The following is a 17,150-nucleotide window of genomic DNA, read 5'->3' as shown; positions in this document are numbered from 1 at the left end:
CAGATACGTCACAAATATACACAAAGTACATACGTTTCTCTGTAATATAAATGTTTCATTTTTATAAATGACAAAATGTCCATCTGGGCTTGTCTTTGAATAATCGTACATGAGAAATGTTCTTGAGAAGCAATAATTAAATATGAATATAGGCAGACCTTCATTTGTCTTTATTTGTAACTCCGTTAACGCCATTAAACCATGTAGGTACACCCACGCACACAAACAATATATGTGCGCAGACGTCCTCATACGCGCATATCTTTAATTCTGATCTGGTTTCCGTTTTCCCTTTTCTGTGCAAGTGTAAATTATAATTTGCTTTAAAGAGAAGAGGTGAATATATTTAGAAAATGAAGAAAATTAATTATGTGATTATAAATGAAACCGGGTTTCACTGTAGGTCAGATCTTCTCTATGCACCCTGCTCTGCCCGAGGACCAGCACACCCAGGCCTCCTTTCTGAACCATGCTTTGAGCTGGGACTGGTCCAAAACGTTCACTGCCCTTGCAACCAAGCTGTCCGCTCTGAACTATGCCCTCTACAAGACCAAGTCACACCCTTCCGCTGCTTCCACACCCCAAGCCTCTAGCCAAGTTCTCTTGAAGGACCCTCAAACCACTGGGCTGCACTTGTAAGATTACTCATATACCGGCTTGTCTCGCATACATAGTTAATCACATGCGTCTTTTGTAAAATATAAGCGCTGGGAGAGAGAACATAAAGAGCTATTGGTACAAATGTCGGGTCCCCTCAACGCGCACTTCTACAGACCTGCGATTGTCAGGCTTAGCCCCCTACTCAAGATCACACCGGCTGTGCGCCTTAAGTATCCGGCGTGCAAGCTTTCTGCCGTGGCCCACGCTTGAGTAGACTCCGGACCACCCTCATAAGCCCTCTAAGAAACGACATCGGTGAGACAAGTGAATTCAAGGAGTCAGAAAAGCAGACGATAGGACGGATCGCAGGTAGCGGCGCAGGGTCTCTGGGCGAAGTGCTTGGGAAGAACCGGCTGATGTCGACAAAAAAGCAACCAAGTTGGCTGAGCTGCTGAAAGGGGCCACTACTTAAAGAAGCGAAGAGCTTCAAGCTGAAGCCGGAAATGTAAAGGTGTGAATTTATATTGTAAATGTTATAGAAGTCTCCAAAATAATAACAATTGTAGGTATTATTATAGGTTCCAGGAAGCTCGCATGTATCAATTAGTACCGTAGACGTAATGGTTTTTGTAAACCATGGACTAATTTAACAAACAAACAAAAAATTGTAAAAGTGTATCATAACATGATATAACTCAGTGTATGTTACCTAACGTAGCGCCCACTCCAGGCCCATCAGATCATATCTTTTCACACAGCCATAAAATGAGCGGTTTCTTTCATAAGAACCGACATTTCTTCAGCTTCCCCCCTCGGCGCCCTGATGGTGTGACCTCGAGTTAGGATGCCCGCAAGAAGAACGAGGGCTTCACGTAACAAATCACAGCGGAACTTAACATGCACGATAACACCTCAATAAGTAGCATAACACAACAGAAAACATAATAGCGTTAATATAGAACACTGCAGTGCAGTGCAACACGATGCAGCGTAATGTGAAATAACGTGATGCTACTCAGTGGTACCTGCGATATAACCGAACTTCCTATTACTAAAATGCGTGTCACAAAGTGCCATGGGATACATTATGTACAAAACAGTGCAACACAACATGTTATCTATCCATGTACACGAGCAGGGCGTTGTGTCAGGGTGCAGATACATTTTGGGGAAAGTGTGGTTTATGTGTTGGGCGCAGAAGCTGCATCTTGTCTGGGGGCACTGGGAGGCACCTTTCAAAATGTGTATGCCAAATGTTTCATAGAGGCAGTGTTTGCATAAGAAACACCACTAGAAGAGGTACAATATTGCGACACTAAATATGTTGTAAAAAGAAACGAAACGCTCGATTTTAAATGACTGTTTCGGCTGCTGTACTGTAATTATTATAATCATTATCTTAAAAATCGGCTAATAAACGATCACCATGACCAAGTAAAAATGTCTAAAGGAAAACATCGAACAACAAATGTAAAAAGCGACAGCAATGCACAGTCACCTACCAATTGAAATCGTCCTGTTAAATGAAGTGACCGAAGCTGAGGGATGGCATGAAATGGCCCGGAAATATTGGCAGCTTGACTACCTTCGAAAACTAAATAAATAAGACAGGCCTAATTTAATTGTTGGTTTTAACGGGAGAAAAATTGTTACGAAAATCAAATAAGGTAAAAGAATTAGTGAAATCCGGTTTGTTCTCCAAAAATAAAAACCAAAGTGTAATTAAATTACGCAGGGTTAGCCTCTAATACTCCGGTATTCAGGTTGGAAAATGTCTTCAGTGTTTTTAAAATAACGTATCACCTTCGAATTCTGAAACAAAAAAGTAAAACGGTATGAAAATGTACTCTTCTGTGAAAAGAGAAATGGAGAAGGGGCGTGCTGCCCCCTCCCCCGCGGGGTTAAAAAGACAGATTAGTGATGATCTCTGGGTGGGAGGGGACTGGCCTTTCCACTGCCCACTACAGAGGGACGAGACATTGTCATGCAAAGAGACCACCGCCTCGCATTGTCTCTCCCCTGCCTCTCACGTATATTTGAAGCATCTCATACAAGCCGGGAGGCGCATTCGCAGCCAGAGGGGGCTTCAGGCAGTAGAGAGAGAGAGAGAGAGAGAGAGAGAGAAAGGGAGGGTCTACTGCACTGGGAGAGAGAGCACCAGGCACTGCGGAGACTCCTGGAAACACTACACGTAGGACTCGAGCACGGCAGTGAGACAGCCAAACCCGAGGGGTTGTTAACAGAAAGAAGACCCTCGCCACCTAGGGGAGGATAAAAAGACGTACTTTACGCCAAAAGGAAAAAATACAGCCACTGGGATAGAGGATGCAATCTGGAAGTCAAGTCCAACTCCCGTAGTCCTCGATGACGAAAGGCCGAGAGGTCCCCACAACGGCAGCTTTCGTTTTATGATTGCGGAGAAAGAAATAAGAAAGTAGTACAGGACGGGAAAAAAAAGTCCGATTTAAAAAGAAGGGATGTGTATTTGCCACTAAATCAGCTGTTGTGACTGAACTGTTACAAGTAACCAGGGCACTCCTTTCCTGAGCCTCCTTGGAGGTCCTTTTCTAGACGTGACTGCCCTCCTCTATGTACACAATGGATTACTCGTACCTCAACTCCTACGACTCCTGCATGGCCGCGATGGAGGCCTCAGCCTATGCCGACTTCAGCTCCTGCAGTCAGGCCAACAGCTTTCAGTACACCCCTCTCCGAGGGAGCTTCGGGACCAGCCCCGGGTGCCCCCCTCTCAGCACGGCCAACTGCACCCTGGGGGCACTGCGGGACCACCAGCCCTCGCCCTACAGCACAGGTAAGACACCGACGCGCGGCAGTCATTTCTCTGTATTCCTGTTTCTCTCTGTGGGACCCCTGCACTACACTATAAGTGCTGTGCGTGGGACCACCGGGGCATTTAAACATTAAAGGGAGCGGCAAGGATGGAGCTATGAGAGGCTAAGGCGAAGGTTCACCAAGACCGTTAAGTAGATTTAAAGCGCATCCACAATTACTCGTGTTGTTTTACAGCCACTTTAAAAGTGCATTATTAATACACTATACTTTTATATAACACTTGCTCACGTAGTCTGACGGCTTCATAGCGCTGCAACGGACCAAGGGTTCCAGGCTCATGACGTACACAAGCTCACATGTTGCCATTTCACGATGTTTTAATTTTGAGCCTGCTGAGGCGAATGGATTTACCACACAAACATATTCTCAATGTGTCCACTTTGTAAGGTTGAAAAGCTGAGTCGGGTTCCGAAGTAGTTATTACAACCCGCGTGCTTGAAATGTATACAGATGGGATGGTACATAATTACCGTCTGTAGACAAGCTAAACACTGTCATGCTGAACTAATAGGCATTTTATTATTGATACCGGGGCAAGAGGAAACTGAAGCAATGTTATTGTTATCACTATGGTGCCTCCCATATTCTGGCATAACATGTTTTATGGAGATGGCGGAAGTAGTTTAACGCACAGGAAGGAAGCAGTTTAACGCACATGAGAGTATGGACTGGTACATCAATAACAATAATTCCGCATTACCCTCAGCCAAACGCGAGCTCTAGAGGCATCGAAAACGCAGCAGCACATGGCGTTGTGGCGCAGAAAGTCGAGGTAACGGTCCCTTTTTGCCCATGTGCGTGAAAAGAAGCCAAAGTGTGCAAGGGTGGCATTGAATTTCCTGCAGCCCGGGGAGCCTGGAAAGCAGTGCCTTTATATACACCTGTTTGGCGTGGGTAAAAAGAGGAGAAACTGGAACGTACTAATCATTTTTTTGTGAAATACAGTTAAAGAGATGTAAGATATGTAGGAGAAGATTGGTGTGGGGGGGCTGCAATCAGGTTAAGGCCCGGCACTCGGTGTCTTTGAGAGTAACACCACATTAATGGGTAATGAGGTTACCTCCGGTGGGTATTAAATCAGTAGAGAGGCGCCAAGGTGGCATTTCGGGCCTATGATGACATGCTAATATGTCTTCGTTGGAGGGTCTTGTCAGACTGGAGCTGAGGCGCACATGCGTATCTTGCAGCACTTCAGCGCCAGACCCCAAAAAGCCCAAGCAGGACTTCAGACCCACCTTAATGTGGGTGAAAAACATTTGTTCTGAAAAGTGAACGGCTGTTTTCCATAGCACACCGCATCCGACTCAATGCGCTAATAATTTCAGCAGATAAGGATGCCGAAGGAACAGGAATGACATCACGTCGGTAAAGCGGGATAAGCCGAGTTTAGAGGTCACCTTTTCGGACTCGACAACCTGCAATGTCCCCTCTGCATACCACATGGCGGTTGATTTATTGTGCAGCTGCTGATTTATTAGTGCAACTCTAGAAAACGCTATTCTGTTTATGGTAAATGCCCTCACGGCTTCTCAAAAGCTAATTCAGTTCATTTTCAAACCCACTTTGATCTTAGAGTGGGGAAAGAAAAGTGTGGCATGCATCTTTCATTTAAGCGCCAAAAGGCTTTCACAGTGCATGCGCGCTACCTGCAGTGTGGGCACAGGCCATCATCTGCTTGGAGCACCCTTTGTAGGTCCTGTTTGTGTTCTCTTGTGGTGCCCCAGGTAAGGAGCAGCACATTCTTTCTCCCGCCTCTCTGGTGCCCTCGGATGAGACACCCCCGGGGGATCCCCACAGTATCTGCACACAGCGGCACAAAAGGCGAAACTTGACCCGGCGAGAAGAGGCAGCGCAGGGCTCTTATTTTCCCATTTGAAAAGGTCGAACGCTGTTGTTTCCTTTTCTTTTCAGCATCTGACGTTTGTGAAAGTGGAGAGTTGTCCGTGATAAATGGAGAATATTTTGCAATAGCCCCTCAGTTTTTGGAACAGACGAGTGCTCTGTATAATAGTCACATTTGCATGTGTCCAGTACTCCTCGTAGAATCGAGGATCACTGGTGACAGTTCAGTATTCTTTTGGCACAGCCGGAGAGTCCTTCCACAAGGAGCATTTTTAGATAGTCGATTACAGTTAGCGGTAGTCCCTCGTTTTTCAGTAGTCAAGCAAATCAGTCTTCCCTGTGTTATTCGAGCTAAGTAATGTCTGCACTAGGATTACAATTTGTGAAAGTCCCGCATTCTTCACGATGGAACATGACTGCTTAACATAGTGTGTTGTCTGAGTTAGTCCAGCATTATTTGCAGTTGGTGACTACTCGATGTGATAGTCATGGCATCGTTTGCAATAGTTCAGTATTCTTGAAATAGGTCCAGTACTACTCACGAGCAAGCATCAATTGCAACAGTGGCACACTCTCGTGTCATTCGAGTACTCTTTGTATTGGTGGATTACTTCATGAGAAAACGTTCGGTTATTATTTAATCATAGTCCACGATTCTTGGTGATAGTTGGTTATTTTTTGCCATTGTCTACTCCTGTTTGCAGCAGGGGGACACTGTTTCTAATGCTGTGAGCTAATTGTGATTTGTCTGCATGCTCTCGGATAGACCAGTATTCTGGATAGCTGTGAACTGTTGGCGAAAGATGCAAGATTACTGCAAGGATGCTTGACTGTTACAAAAATGCGTTACCACAAAGACGCTAGATCATCACAGAATGTACGAATGTCACAGAAACACTCAGACATAAAATGCACCCGTTGCAGAGAATGCTAAGGACCCGCAAAGAATACAATCTCATAACATAAAGATGGCCTTTCATTAACAATACTACAGTATGACACGATACTCCGTTCGTGCAAAGAATACTCAACCATCACAAATAACGCTCCATGATTGCAAACGACTACTGGTCCTTTCCAAATAATGTGCAGCTGTCCAAATAACGGTCAGCTGTTAAAATCAACACTGAGCTACCTATACGAATACTGCACTGTTACGGGGCTACTCTTGCATTACTACAAATACTCAACTGTCACAATTATGACTTGACAGTCACAAAGACAAGTTAATAATACTTTGTTATCCAGGAAGAGTGCCCCTCTCTTATGTGGAATATAACCAGGAAGGGTGCCTGATAATCTCAAATCGTCCACAGCTACCTGAAAGAGTGGCACCCTCATAAACAATAGGTGACTATCACAAAGAGTATTTAAATAGTTCTGGACCGTCATGAAGAATTCGGAAACATCACAAATAGCAGATAACTACTGAAAAAAAAACTCTGCAGTCAAGAAGGATATTGAACAACTGCTACTTATGCACAGCTATTGCAAGAAGTACCTGACTGCTTAAAAAAATCAAGAATAATGCAAATTCTTTGTGACAGGAGCATCTCTGGAGCAGTTCAGCATTATTTGTTAAAGTCCAGCATTCTTTAAAATAGGTTAGGCAAGTCTTCCCAAGTGTACTCAATAAATATTCGGACACTCAACATTCATATGGTGTCAGCGTAGTAGCAGTGCCTACTTGTAGCTAAAATGGTTTTAAGGAGGTCACCTGCACCTGCTACCTACATTTCAAAGAGAAGGTATAGGCTTTGAAGAAGAACAAAGAGAGAGTGCAAGGCCATATTCACAAAAGTCAGAAATTCCCTGGTAGAGAATTAGCTTCTTTCTATGTGAAGGAGCCAACCCTTAAACTCTCGCCTTTATTGATTTAAATTAGGGGGTATATGACATGATCAGTCTCATGGTACTGAGAAAAAAACAATGAAGGTAAGGAATAAAAACAATGACCTATAGGAATGGATTGACCAACGGATGAGAGTACTGGTGAAATTACTTCCGCCTGCTTCCAGTGATCGCTTCAGGAGGAATAGCATTTCAGGTTGGTAAAACCTCAGCGAGTAAGACGGGTATATTCTAGTGGTGGTCAAGAATGGGTTATGGCTTTGACTGAGTAGCGAAAAGGTTTGGTTTGCTCTAACTGAATAAAAGGGCTTTAGTCCTCAACAAATGTGCATACACACACGTTATGAAAGAACAGAAACTTGACAAGTGAGCCAAATGTGTAGGAGAACACACAAATCAGATGGCATAACAGTAGAATACATGAGCAACTATAGCCAATTTCCTTAGCGACCAAAAGTAAATTCTGGGTCGAACGTGCATGTGCCACCACTAACTTGAGTATGTCTGTATGCTCCAAGATTCCAAGATACAGGCTCCTCGATCAGAGGCTCTAAATTAACATTATCCTCTTATGTGATTGGCGTATGTGGTAATATGATCATAAACCACAAGGCCAAGAGGTTTGTAGAAGTCAACAGGACCCCCAGATTGAATTACAAGACCTCAATATACATTAGCATATATAAGGGTTTATTTTCTTTACATTTCAAGACACAAGAGAACATTCTATTCTGAATATTAGTCAAAATCTATAATCCACAGAAGCGCAGTACTGTCTTTTAGAATGGTTTATTGATGACCCCAGAATCAAGAGAGGGCTGCACTGGGTTATAATTCACAAGGATTCAATATTTATTTTTTATAGTATATGATTTAAATTTGGATTAGTAAAATGTAAAAATTATTTATTGGGGGCTAGAGAGGTGGGGGCATCTGCATTGAAAAAAAACAAGTTGAACAGCAATATGTAATAAAAACCAATAGGAATTTATACTTAATTTTGCTTAGTAAAGGCTTTAGCAGAAGACTCATAGCTTTTAAAATGCTGTTTTAAAAGTGCATTCTGTCTGGTGGTCCAGGAGGTTGATAACTGTCTTTGCCCCCCCCCCCCTAAAAACAGGTGGCTGATTGCACGGAATTATTTAATTTTATTTACGTTTCATGTGCAGATTGAAGATTGAGTAAAGGTGACTGGATCGAGTGTATACTTAAAGTATGTTTGTGTTTAGAGATCAAACATTAGATCACCATTGAGGAGAAATACAAAACATATGTAGTTACTGTGATTATGCAAATATTGCACAAGTGAAACAACATTTCTGGGAACACTGCTGGTTGCACAAAAATGAAGAATAGAAAAAAGTGATGGACTGATCGCTTGAAATAATCTCAGCCACTGGTAATTACTCGGGCTACGTGCTAGTCCATTGTTATTTTGCACAGGATGACACCGCAAATTCGACTCAGCCGTATGCAAATCAGCTTTGGCCCTGCTCCAGCAGGAACAGTCCAGCTCAAACTGCCAAGATAGGTTCTCTGTAAACGGAACACAAGGTAACCAACACAGTTTCAGTCTACTTGGCTTCTTAAATCAGCTGCAGCTTGGTTCCAGTGGCACGATTAGCAAACCACACTTTGCCATACCAGTCCCACTTAGGTTGTCACAACGAAGAATAGAAAAAAGTGATGAACGGAAAACATAAATTAATCTCATCCACTGAGTTAAAAAAGTTTGAGTGGGGTGTGTAATTATCGGTGGCTGAGATCAACTCAACCTTTCCATCTCTCATGTTTTTTTGCATTATTGGTTGTACAAAAACAAAAGTATGCTATGTTATATTTATTTGCTGGATACACATCACTGTGTGGCCTGGCACTGACTGGGATAGTAATATTAATGAATGAAGCAGTCACACATACAAGACAAAAACAAAGGAAAAAGATCTGTATTTAAAGCCACAGAAATTACATTAACTATTTGATGTTTGGAAATTGCGGCGTTTGAAACCGTTGGTGAAAACCCATTTTTCTGCTGTGGCTTTTGCACTGTAAGAAAATGTAAGGCCTGGATTTTGAAACCATTGTATTTATTCAAAATCCAAATAAGTGTTTTGTGGTGTATCTGAGTCGTTCTCATCTCGTGCTCTCCATCTTGACAAAGTAAATGTTAAAGACCTTCAGCTCTCTCTTTGTTCCTCCTTCAGTTCCCTACAAGTTCTTTTCTGACCCTTCCGGTATCAACGAGAAGAGAAAACAGAGACGTATTCGGACCACATTCACCAGCTCCCAGCTAAAGGAGCTGGAGAGAGTCTTTGCAGAGACACACTACCCAGACATCTACACCAGGGAGGAGCTGGCTTTGAAAATCGACCTCACAGAAGCTAGGGTTCAGGTGAGCACAGCTTATGGAACGACCACTGTAACCATGTTTGAAATGAGTTTGTGTTCAAAACGTTATCAGCACTGTATATGGTGCAGCCACTGTAATCATAACAACACTGTGCTGAACTCCACAAGAAAGTATAGGGCAGTGATGAACGAGTTACTTACCTTCGGTAACGACTTTTCTGGTGGATACATTAGCTACCTGTGGATTCCTCACCTCATGAATACTCCCATGGCGCCAGCATTCTACGGAAATCTTCTTACTAGTCTCTGCACGTCGACGAGGACGTCACTGTCTCGCACGCGACGCCGTCTGACGTCATACAGGCAATAAGAGGTCCTCGACGACGTGCGGACGTCAGTACCAATCATTTTTTACGTGCATGAGAACAACCAGGCAATGCAATGAAAGAACAAAGCAACATCCATTATATTGTAAAAATACACCACATTGTATGAATAACTGTAAATCTTTTTATGTACATATATATATATATATATATATATATATATATATATATATATATATATATATATATAACTCTCTCTTTTAAAATATATACACACACCAAGTATATACATAAAGATATATACACATATACCCATATATATATAAATATATTATATATATATACATCTATTGCACCCTCAAAGACCAAGAGGAGCACACTCAAGGATTACTTGGCAAGACCATAAAGGCAACGGGGAGGCGGGTGGGACCGTGAGGAATCCACAGGTAGCTAATGTATCCACCAGAAAAGTCGTTACCGAAGGTAAGTAACTCGTTCTTCTGATGGATACAACTACCTGTGGATTCCTCACCTCATGAATAGAGTCCCAAAGCAGTACCACGCCCGGCGGTGGGTGCCTAAATGGTCAAACCAAGAAATCCTGCAGCACTGACCGTGCAAAATGGCCGTCCCTTCTAACCTCAGAATCTAAACAGTAATGTTTTGCAAAAGTGTGAAGGGACGACCAAGTTGCGGCCTTGCAGATGTCGACCACAGGAACACCTCTGGCTAAGGCCGAAGTGGCCGACTTAGCTCTGGTGGAATGAGCTCTAATGCCCTCAGGAGGATCCTTCTTTGCCAAAGAGTAACATATTTTAATGCAAAGAACAACCCACCTGGATAGTGTTCTCTTGTGGACTGCCTTTCCTCTCCTCTTGCCCACGTATCCAATAAACAGCTGATCCTCCAGCCTGAAATCCTTTGTTCTATCGATAAAGAAGCTCAACGCTCTCTTTGGGTCCAGACGGTGCAGTCTTTCTTCCTCTTTGGAAGGATGAGGCGGAGGATAGAACGTGGACAAAGTAATTGCCTGAGCCAAATGGAAGGGTGAAACAACCTTCGGGAGGAAAGCAGCCTTGGTCCTCAACACCACCTTATCCCCATAAAAAGTTGTATAAGGGGGTTTTACTGATAAGGCCTGCAACTCACTCACTCTCCTTGCTGATGTTATAGCTATCAGGAAGACTGCTTTTAAAACCAAATACCTCAAGGGGCAAGAATGCATAGGTTCAAAAGGGGACCCCATAAGGAAAGTCAGGACTAAGGACAAATCCCATTGCGGCATAACGAATGGCTTTGGAGGATATTGATTTAGAAGACCTTTCAAGAATCTGATAACAATAGGGGATTTAAATAAAGATGGTTGGTCTGGAAGACATATGAAGGCTGACAAGGCCGATAAATAACCTTTAATGGTAGCCACTGCACAACCTTTCTGCGCCAGAGATAGAGCAAAAGACAAAACGTCCGATAGATGAGCATGTAAAGGATCAATCTGCCTCTCTCCACACCACGCAACAAATTTAGACCACCTATTAGCGTAGATAGATTTAGTGGAGTGTCGCCTGGCCGCTAATATAACATCCACTACCTCAGGCGGGAGAGAGAAGGAACTCAGGTTGCCCCGTTCAATCTCCAGGCATGTAGGTGCAGACTCTGGAGGTTGGGGTGTAGAACCTGCCCCTGCGACTGTGAGAGGAGGTCTGCCCTGAAAGGGAGACGGAGCGGCGGGCACGTTGAGAGTTGGAGAAGGTCGGAGTACCACACCCTCCTTGGCCAATCCGGAGCTATTAAGATTACTAGAGCCCGGTCTTGGCGAATCTTCCTCAATACTCGAGGAATCAAGGGTATGGGAGGAAACGCGTAAAGCAACTGGCCGCACCAGGTCATTTGAAACGCGTCCCCCAACGCTTCCTGCATTGGATACTGAAGGCTGCAGAACAACGGACAATGCGCGTTCTCTCGAGTGGCGAACAGATCTACCCGAGGAAACCCCCACTTCTGGAAGATTAAACGGATTTGATCTGGATGGAGACGCCACTCGTGGTCTGCCGAGAAGTGGCGACTGAGACTGTCCGCACGCACGTTCAAGACTCCGGCCAGATGGTTTGCTATCAAGCAAATCCGATGGTCCTTTGCCCAGGACCATAGTCGAAGAGCTTCTCTGCAGAGAAGGTACGACCCCACTCCTCCCTGCTTGTTTATGTACCACATCGTGGTAGTATTGTCCGTTAGGACCTGTACCGACTGACCACGAAGGGAAGGGAGGAAGGCCTTGAGAGCCAGACGTACAGCCCGTAACTCTAACAGATTGATGTGAAAAATCTGTTCCTCTGGAGACCAAAGACCTTTGATCTCCAGATCCCCCAGATGAGCTCCCCACCCTAGAGTGGAAGCATCCGTTATGACTGTGGCCACTGGTGGCGACTGCTGGAACGGCTTTCCTTGTGAAAGATTGTTGCTTGCAATCCACCACTTCAAATCCACAGCAGCATCTCTGGAGATCTTGACAGTACCCTCTAGATCCCCTCTGTGTTGAGACCACTGCCTTCGGAGGCACCACTGAAGAGCCCTCATGTGCCAGCGAGCATGCGTGACCAACAGAATGCAGGAGGCAAAAAGACCGAGCAGACGAAGGACCTTGAGGACTGGAACTACCGCTCCATTTCGAAACATTGGAACCAAATCCTGAATATCTTGAATCCGCTGAGGCGGAGGAAAGGCCCGACCCAATGTTGTATCCAGTACTGCCCCTATGAACAGGAGGCGCTGAGAGGGCTCCAGGTGAGATTTGGGCTCGTTCACCGAAAAGCCCAGGTCGAACAACAACTGGGTTGTTGACTGCAGATGACGCAACACAAGCTCCGGGGACTTGGCTTTGATCAACCAATCGTCCAAGTAAGGGAATACTGCTATCCCCTTCCTTCTGAGCTCTGCCGCAACCACCGACATCACCTTCGTGAAGACTCGAGGTGCTGAAGTAAGACCAAACGGAAGGACCGCAAACTGGTAGTGTTGCGATCCCACCACAAACCGGAGATACTTCCTGTGTGACTTGAGTATCGGGATATGAAAGTAAGCATCCTGCAAGTCGACAGACACCATCCAGTCTTCCATGTTCAACGCCAAAAGCACCTGTGCTAGGGTCAGCATCTTGAACTTTTCCTGCTTGAGGAACCAATTCAAGATCCTCAGGTCCAGAATTGGTCTCAAACAACCATCCTTCTTGGGAATCAGGAAATACCTTGAGTAAACTCCTTGACCCCTTTCCTGCTCCGGGACCAACTCCACCGCGCCCTTTAAAAGGAGGACTTCTACCTCCTGTTCTAGCAACCGGAGGTGTTCTTGTGAACAATACGAAGGGCGGGGCGGGATGAGGGGCGGAAACTCCCGAAAGGGAAGGGTGTAGCCTTTTCCCACAACACTGAGAACCCAAGTGTCCGACGTAACAGTCTCCCATTTGGTGAGAAAATGCTGTAATCTTCCCCCTACAGGAGAGGAGTGAGTGGGAAATGGTGGAAGCCTAAGGCTGCTTCCCCTGCTGCACCCCGCCAGAGGATGAGGAAGAGGCAGAGTGCTGCTGAGAGGCTCCCCTGGTGCGGACCCTACCCCTCCCCCTAAAAGATCTATAGGGGTGGGAAGAGGCAGGTTGCTGATATCTTCCCCGAAAGGAAGAGGAGGAAGAGCCACGCCCAAATCCACGAAACCTCCTGAAGAATCTGGAAGAGGCCGTGGAAGAAGGAGCTTGGAGTCCCAACGACTTAGCCGTGGCCCTGCTCTCCTTAAAACGTTCCAAGGCCGAATCAGCCTTAGCCCCAAACAGTTTGTCCCCATCAAACGGGAGATCCAACAATGTGGACTGTACATCTGCCGAAAAGCCCGAGTTACGGAGCCAGGCCTGTCTCCTTTCCACCACAGTTGTGCCCATTGCTCTGGCTACCGAGTCGGTGGTATCCAGTCCCGTCTGAATAATTTGGGTCGCAGCAGCCTGGGCATCAGAGACAAGATCCAAAAGACCCTGGGGAAGCTCTGTAAACGAAGAGGAGATGTCATCCATCAGAGCATGAATATACCTCCCCAGGATACAGGTCGCATTAGTGGCCTTTAACGCCAGACTGCAGGACGAAAAAATCTTCTTCGACTGCGCCTCTAGCTTTTTTGAGTCTCTGTCCCCAGGCACCGTCGGGAAAGAACCAGGCGCTGACTTGGACGAACAGGAGGCCTGCACTACCAAGCTCTCCGGCGTAGGGTGCCTAGATAGGAAACCAGGATCAGTTGGAGCCGTCCGATACCTCCTGGCCACGGCTCTGTGAACTGCTGGGGAAGATGCCGGCCTCTTCCACACCTCTAAAACCGGATCCAGCAGAGCGTCATTAAAAGGTAACAGAGGCTCCGCCGCGGCTGAGGCCGGATGCAACACCTCCGTCAAAAGGTTTTGTTTTGCCTCCACCACCGGCAAAGGCAGGTCCAAAAAACTAGCTGCCTTCCGTACCACTGTATGAAAGGAAGCAGCTTCCTCAGTATATTCCCCCGGGGACGAAAGGTCCCACTCAGGGGAAGTGTCCAGCCCACTGGCCGACTCCAGTCCACGCAGCCCATCACCCGAGTCCTCTAGCTCTCCTTCCTCTAGGGCTCGTTGGTACTCCTGCTCTTCTAGTACCCGGAGAGCACGCCTCCTTGAATGCAGTCGTTGCTCAATCCGCGGAGTCGACAATGCCTCCGCCGAAGTCGGAGATCGGCGCCGATCTTCCGAAGCCACCGACGCCGCATCCGGCGCCACGGGTAACTTCGGCGCCGACTGAAGAGCAGCTGAAACAGATGGACCCACCGGAGTCACAGGCCGAAATCTCGACGTCGACGGAAATCCCTGGGGCCAATCCCTCCGAAGCCACCGGAGCGGCCACCGGCGCCGACACTGGCGCCGAGCCCACGTTCCCAAACGGGAGAAAGGGCATAAAGGGTGCCGGCCGAAGAGGCGCAGGATCACCCAAAGAAAAGGCCAAAGGCCCAGCCGGAGCACCCCCTGGAGCCATCTGTTGGAAGATGGCATACATCGCATTCAAGAATGCGGAACTATCGGCTCCAGGGGTGGGAAAAGCCGGGTACTGGGGTGCCTGTCTCGGAGGCGACCCCGACTCCGGCCTCGGCGTCTGCGCCGGAGAAAACACTTGAGGCTCCAATACCTCAATCACCGACGCCTGTCCAGGCGAAGTTGGTGACGCCGGAGAGGGCAACGGCGTCGAAGGATGCGCCGTCACCGTGGGGCTGACCTCCCATGTCTTTCGGCGCCGATCCGGAGACCTGGAACGAGCCTCCCTTGAATGACGCCGAGATTCTCTACGGCGCCGGGAGTCTCGATGACGCCGATGTTTTGGAGAAGACTTCTTGTGATGCTTCTCCTTTGACTTGGCCATAAACAGCTTCGCCTCACGTTCTTTAAGGGCCTTCGGATTCATGTGCTGACATGAATCACAAGTCGAGACGTCGTGGTCGGAGCTCAAACACCAAAGGCAATCGGAATGAGGATCCGTCACCGACATCTTGCCTCCACACTCACGACAAGGCTTAAATCCAGACTTTCTCTGCGACATTATTTCCACAGAGAAAGAGTACGCAGCAAGATATACACTGTAACCGCAAGAGTAACAGTTGCTCCCTCGAAGATAACTGTTTCGAATGCACGGAAAAAAGGGAACTGACGTCCGCACGTCGTCGAGGACCTCTTATTGCCTGTAGGACGTCAGACGGCGTCGCGTGCGAGACAGTGACGTCCTCGTCGACGTGCAGAGACTAGTAAGAAGATTTCCGTAGAATGCTGGCGCCATGGGAGTATTCATGAGGTGAGGAATCCACAGGTAGTTGTATCCATCAGAAACTTAAAGTACGGCTCGTGATGGGAGGGGGAGTAGGGGCGGCGGCGCTTGTGGTCCTCTTGACCTTTACATGCTGCTGAACAGCAGCAGGGGCTGTTTACTTGATGAGCACTAATAGTCAGGAAAAAAATGTTAAATACATGGGAAAGCATTTATTTTCAGGTTAACTGAAGTTATGGAGTAACTAAGGTGGTGTCCTGCACCACTTAACTTTAGGAACACCTTTAATTTTAAAGACATCTTGCAAGAAATGTGTAGAAATAGGATTATGTTTCTTCAAAATTCAAAAAACGTATTGTGTTGACATGTAGAATCGTTCTACCATATCACTTCATTGAGAAGTATTACTTTAAGAATAGTTTTCAAACATAAATTTAGAAACATTCATGCTTACCCACCCCACCCTTACAACAATGCCAATAGCAAACTAAGATGAAAATCAGTTGTCATGTGCACCCTTTGGGTGGCCTAGGGGCCAGATGTAGCAAAGGTTTTTCCCCATTCTGGGTCTATGGGAAAAAGTGTTTGTACATATGGCCCCAGGTTGCTACTATATGTGGACAGCATTATAATCAAAGCAGGAGAAGGTTTTGAACAACACACATTCTAAACTTATGCATTTTTAGGTCCTCTTATGTGCCATAATAAAGAGAAAGATGGCAAAGTGGACAAAAAATTGCCTAGAATCACGCAGTTTGGTCAAGGGGGAGCCAGGGTTGATACTAGGTTTTCTCGTTTCATTGTGCAATTCAGCTGCTAGATGTACTTGCTTTGTTTCCCCTATGTCCCCCTCACCTTACCCAATCCCTGACACACCAGGACCCCCTACTTCCACGCCTCTGGCATCAGTGCGGCTCTCGGTCAAATCAAAGACCATACATTGTGGCCCCTGGGTAAAGGTTTGCGAGTACCCATGGTATAGGGGATATATCTATTGGGCAGCCACCGCAATCATGGACACACAATGCTTTTGGACTCTAGTGCTATAAATTTATGGGGCCTAACCTTGAAACCGTAACTGCAACCCAAGTGTTAAAATAGAACAGAGCCAATATCTGCTGCTATCTGGGCTCTTAGGTAATATCAGTGAAACACACTTCCGAGCCTTCACCTGCATAGGTAAAAGTAGTTTGGGGCATCCTGCTGGGAAAGGAGAGAGAAAAATGAAAGCAATAGATGGAAAACCTTTTCTCTGCCAGCACTAAAACTATGTAATAAACACTGTGCATCCTTGAGCACTGCTGTCACCCTACTGAGATTCAAGAAATAAATAACAACCTTACTAGTCAATGAACCCCGGTGGAAGATGGCATTTGCAACACATCTAAACACAGTTAATCATGGAACGCGCAGTTCACTCTTATTTTACTGTGCTCAGAGTTACCAGCAAGGGCTAGTGTCTCTCATAAAATAACCTTCACCAGTGCAGTGTGCTTCAAGAGGTAATGGCATATAG

General features: G+C 46.1%; 1 protein-coding gene and 1 long non-coding RNA gene across 2 annotated transcripts in view; one reads left to right on the top strand and one right to left on the bottom strand.

Annotated features, from left to right (window-relative positions):
- The window catches only part of LOC138249729 (uncharacterized), a 430,927-nt gene that overhangs the window by 410,525 nt on the left and 3,252 nt on the right, over nucleotides 1-17,150 (bottom strand). The window lies entirely within an intron of this gene.
- Nucleotides 2,663-17,150, top strand: part of PHOX2A (paired like homeobox 2A) — a 31,350-nt gene continuing 16,862 nt past the window's right edge. The window contains exons 1-2 of the mRNA XM_069203765.1: nucleotides 2,663-3,412; nucleotides 9,351-9,538. Of these exons, the coding sequence (XP_069059866.1) occupies nucleotides 3,190-3,412; nucleotides 9,351-9,538 (411 nt within the window). The 5' untranslated portion in view covers nucleotides 2,663-3,189. The remainder of the gene's footprint in view (nucleotides 3,413-9,350; nucleotides 9,539-17,150) is intronic.

This window comes from Pleurodeles waltl, chromosome 8, assembly GCF_031143425.1.
Source record: "Pleurodeles waltl isolate 20211129_DDA chromosome 8, aPleWal1.hap1.20221129, whole genome shotgun sequence".
Taxonomy (NCBI): domain Eukaryota; kingdom Metazoa; phylum Chordata; class Amphibia; order Caudata; family Salamandridae; genus Pleurodeles; species Pleurodeles waltl.
Note: the sequence above shows the minus strand (reverse complement) of the source record. Positions and strands in the feature narration are given on the sequence as shown.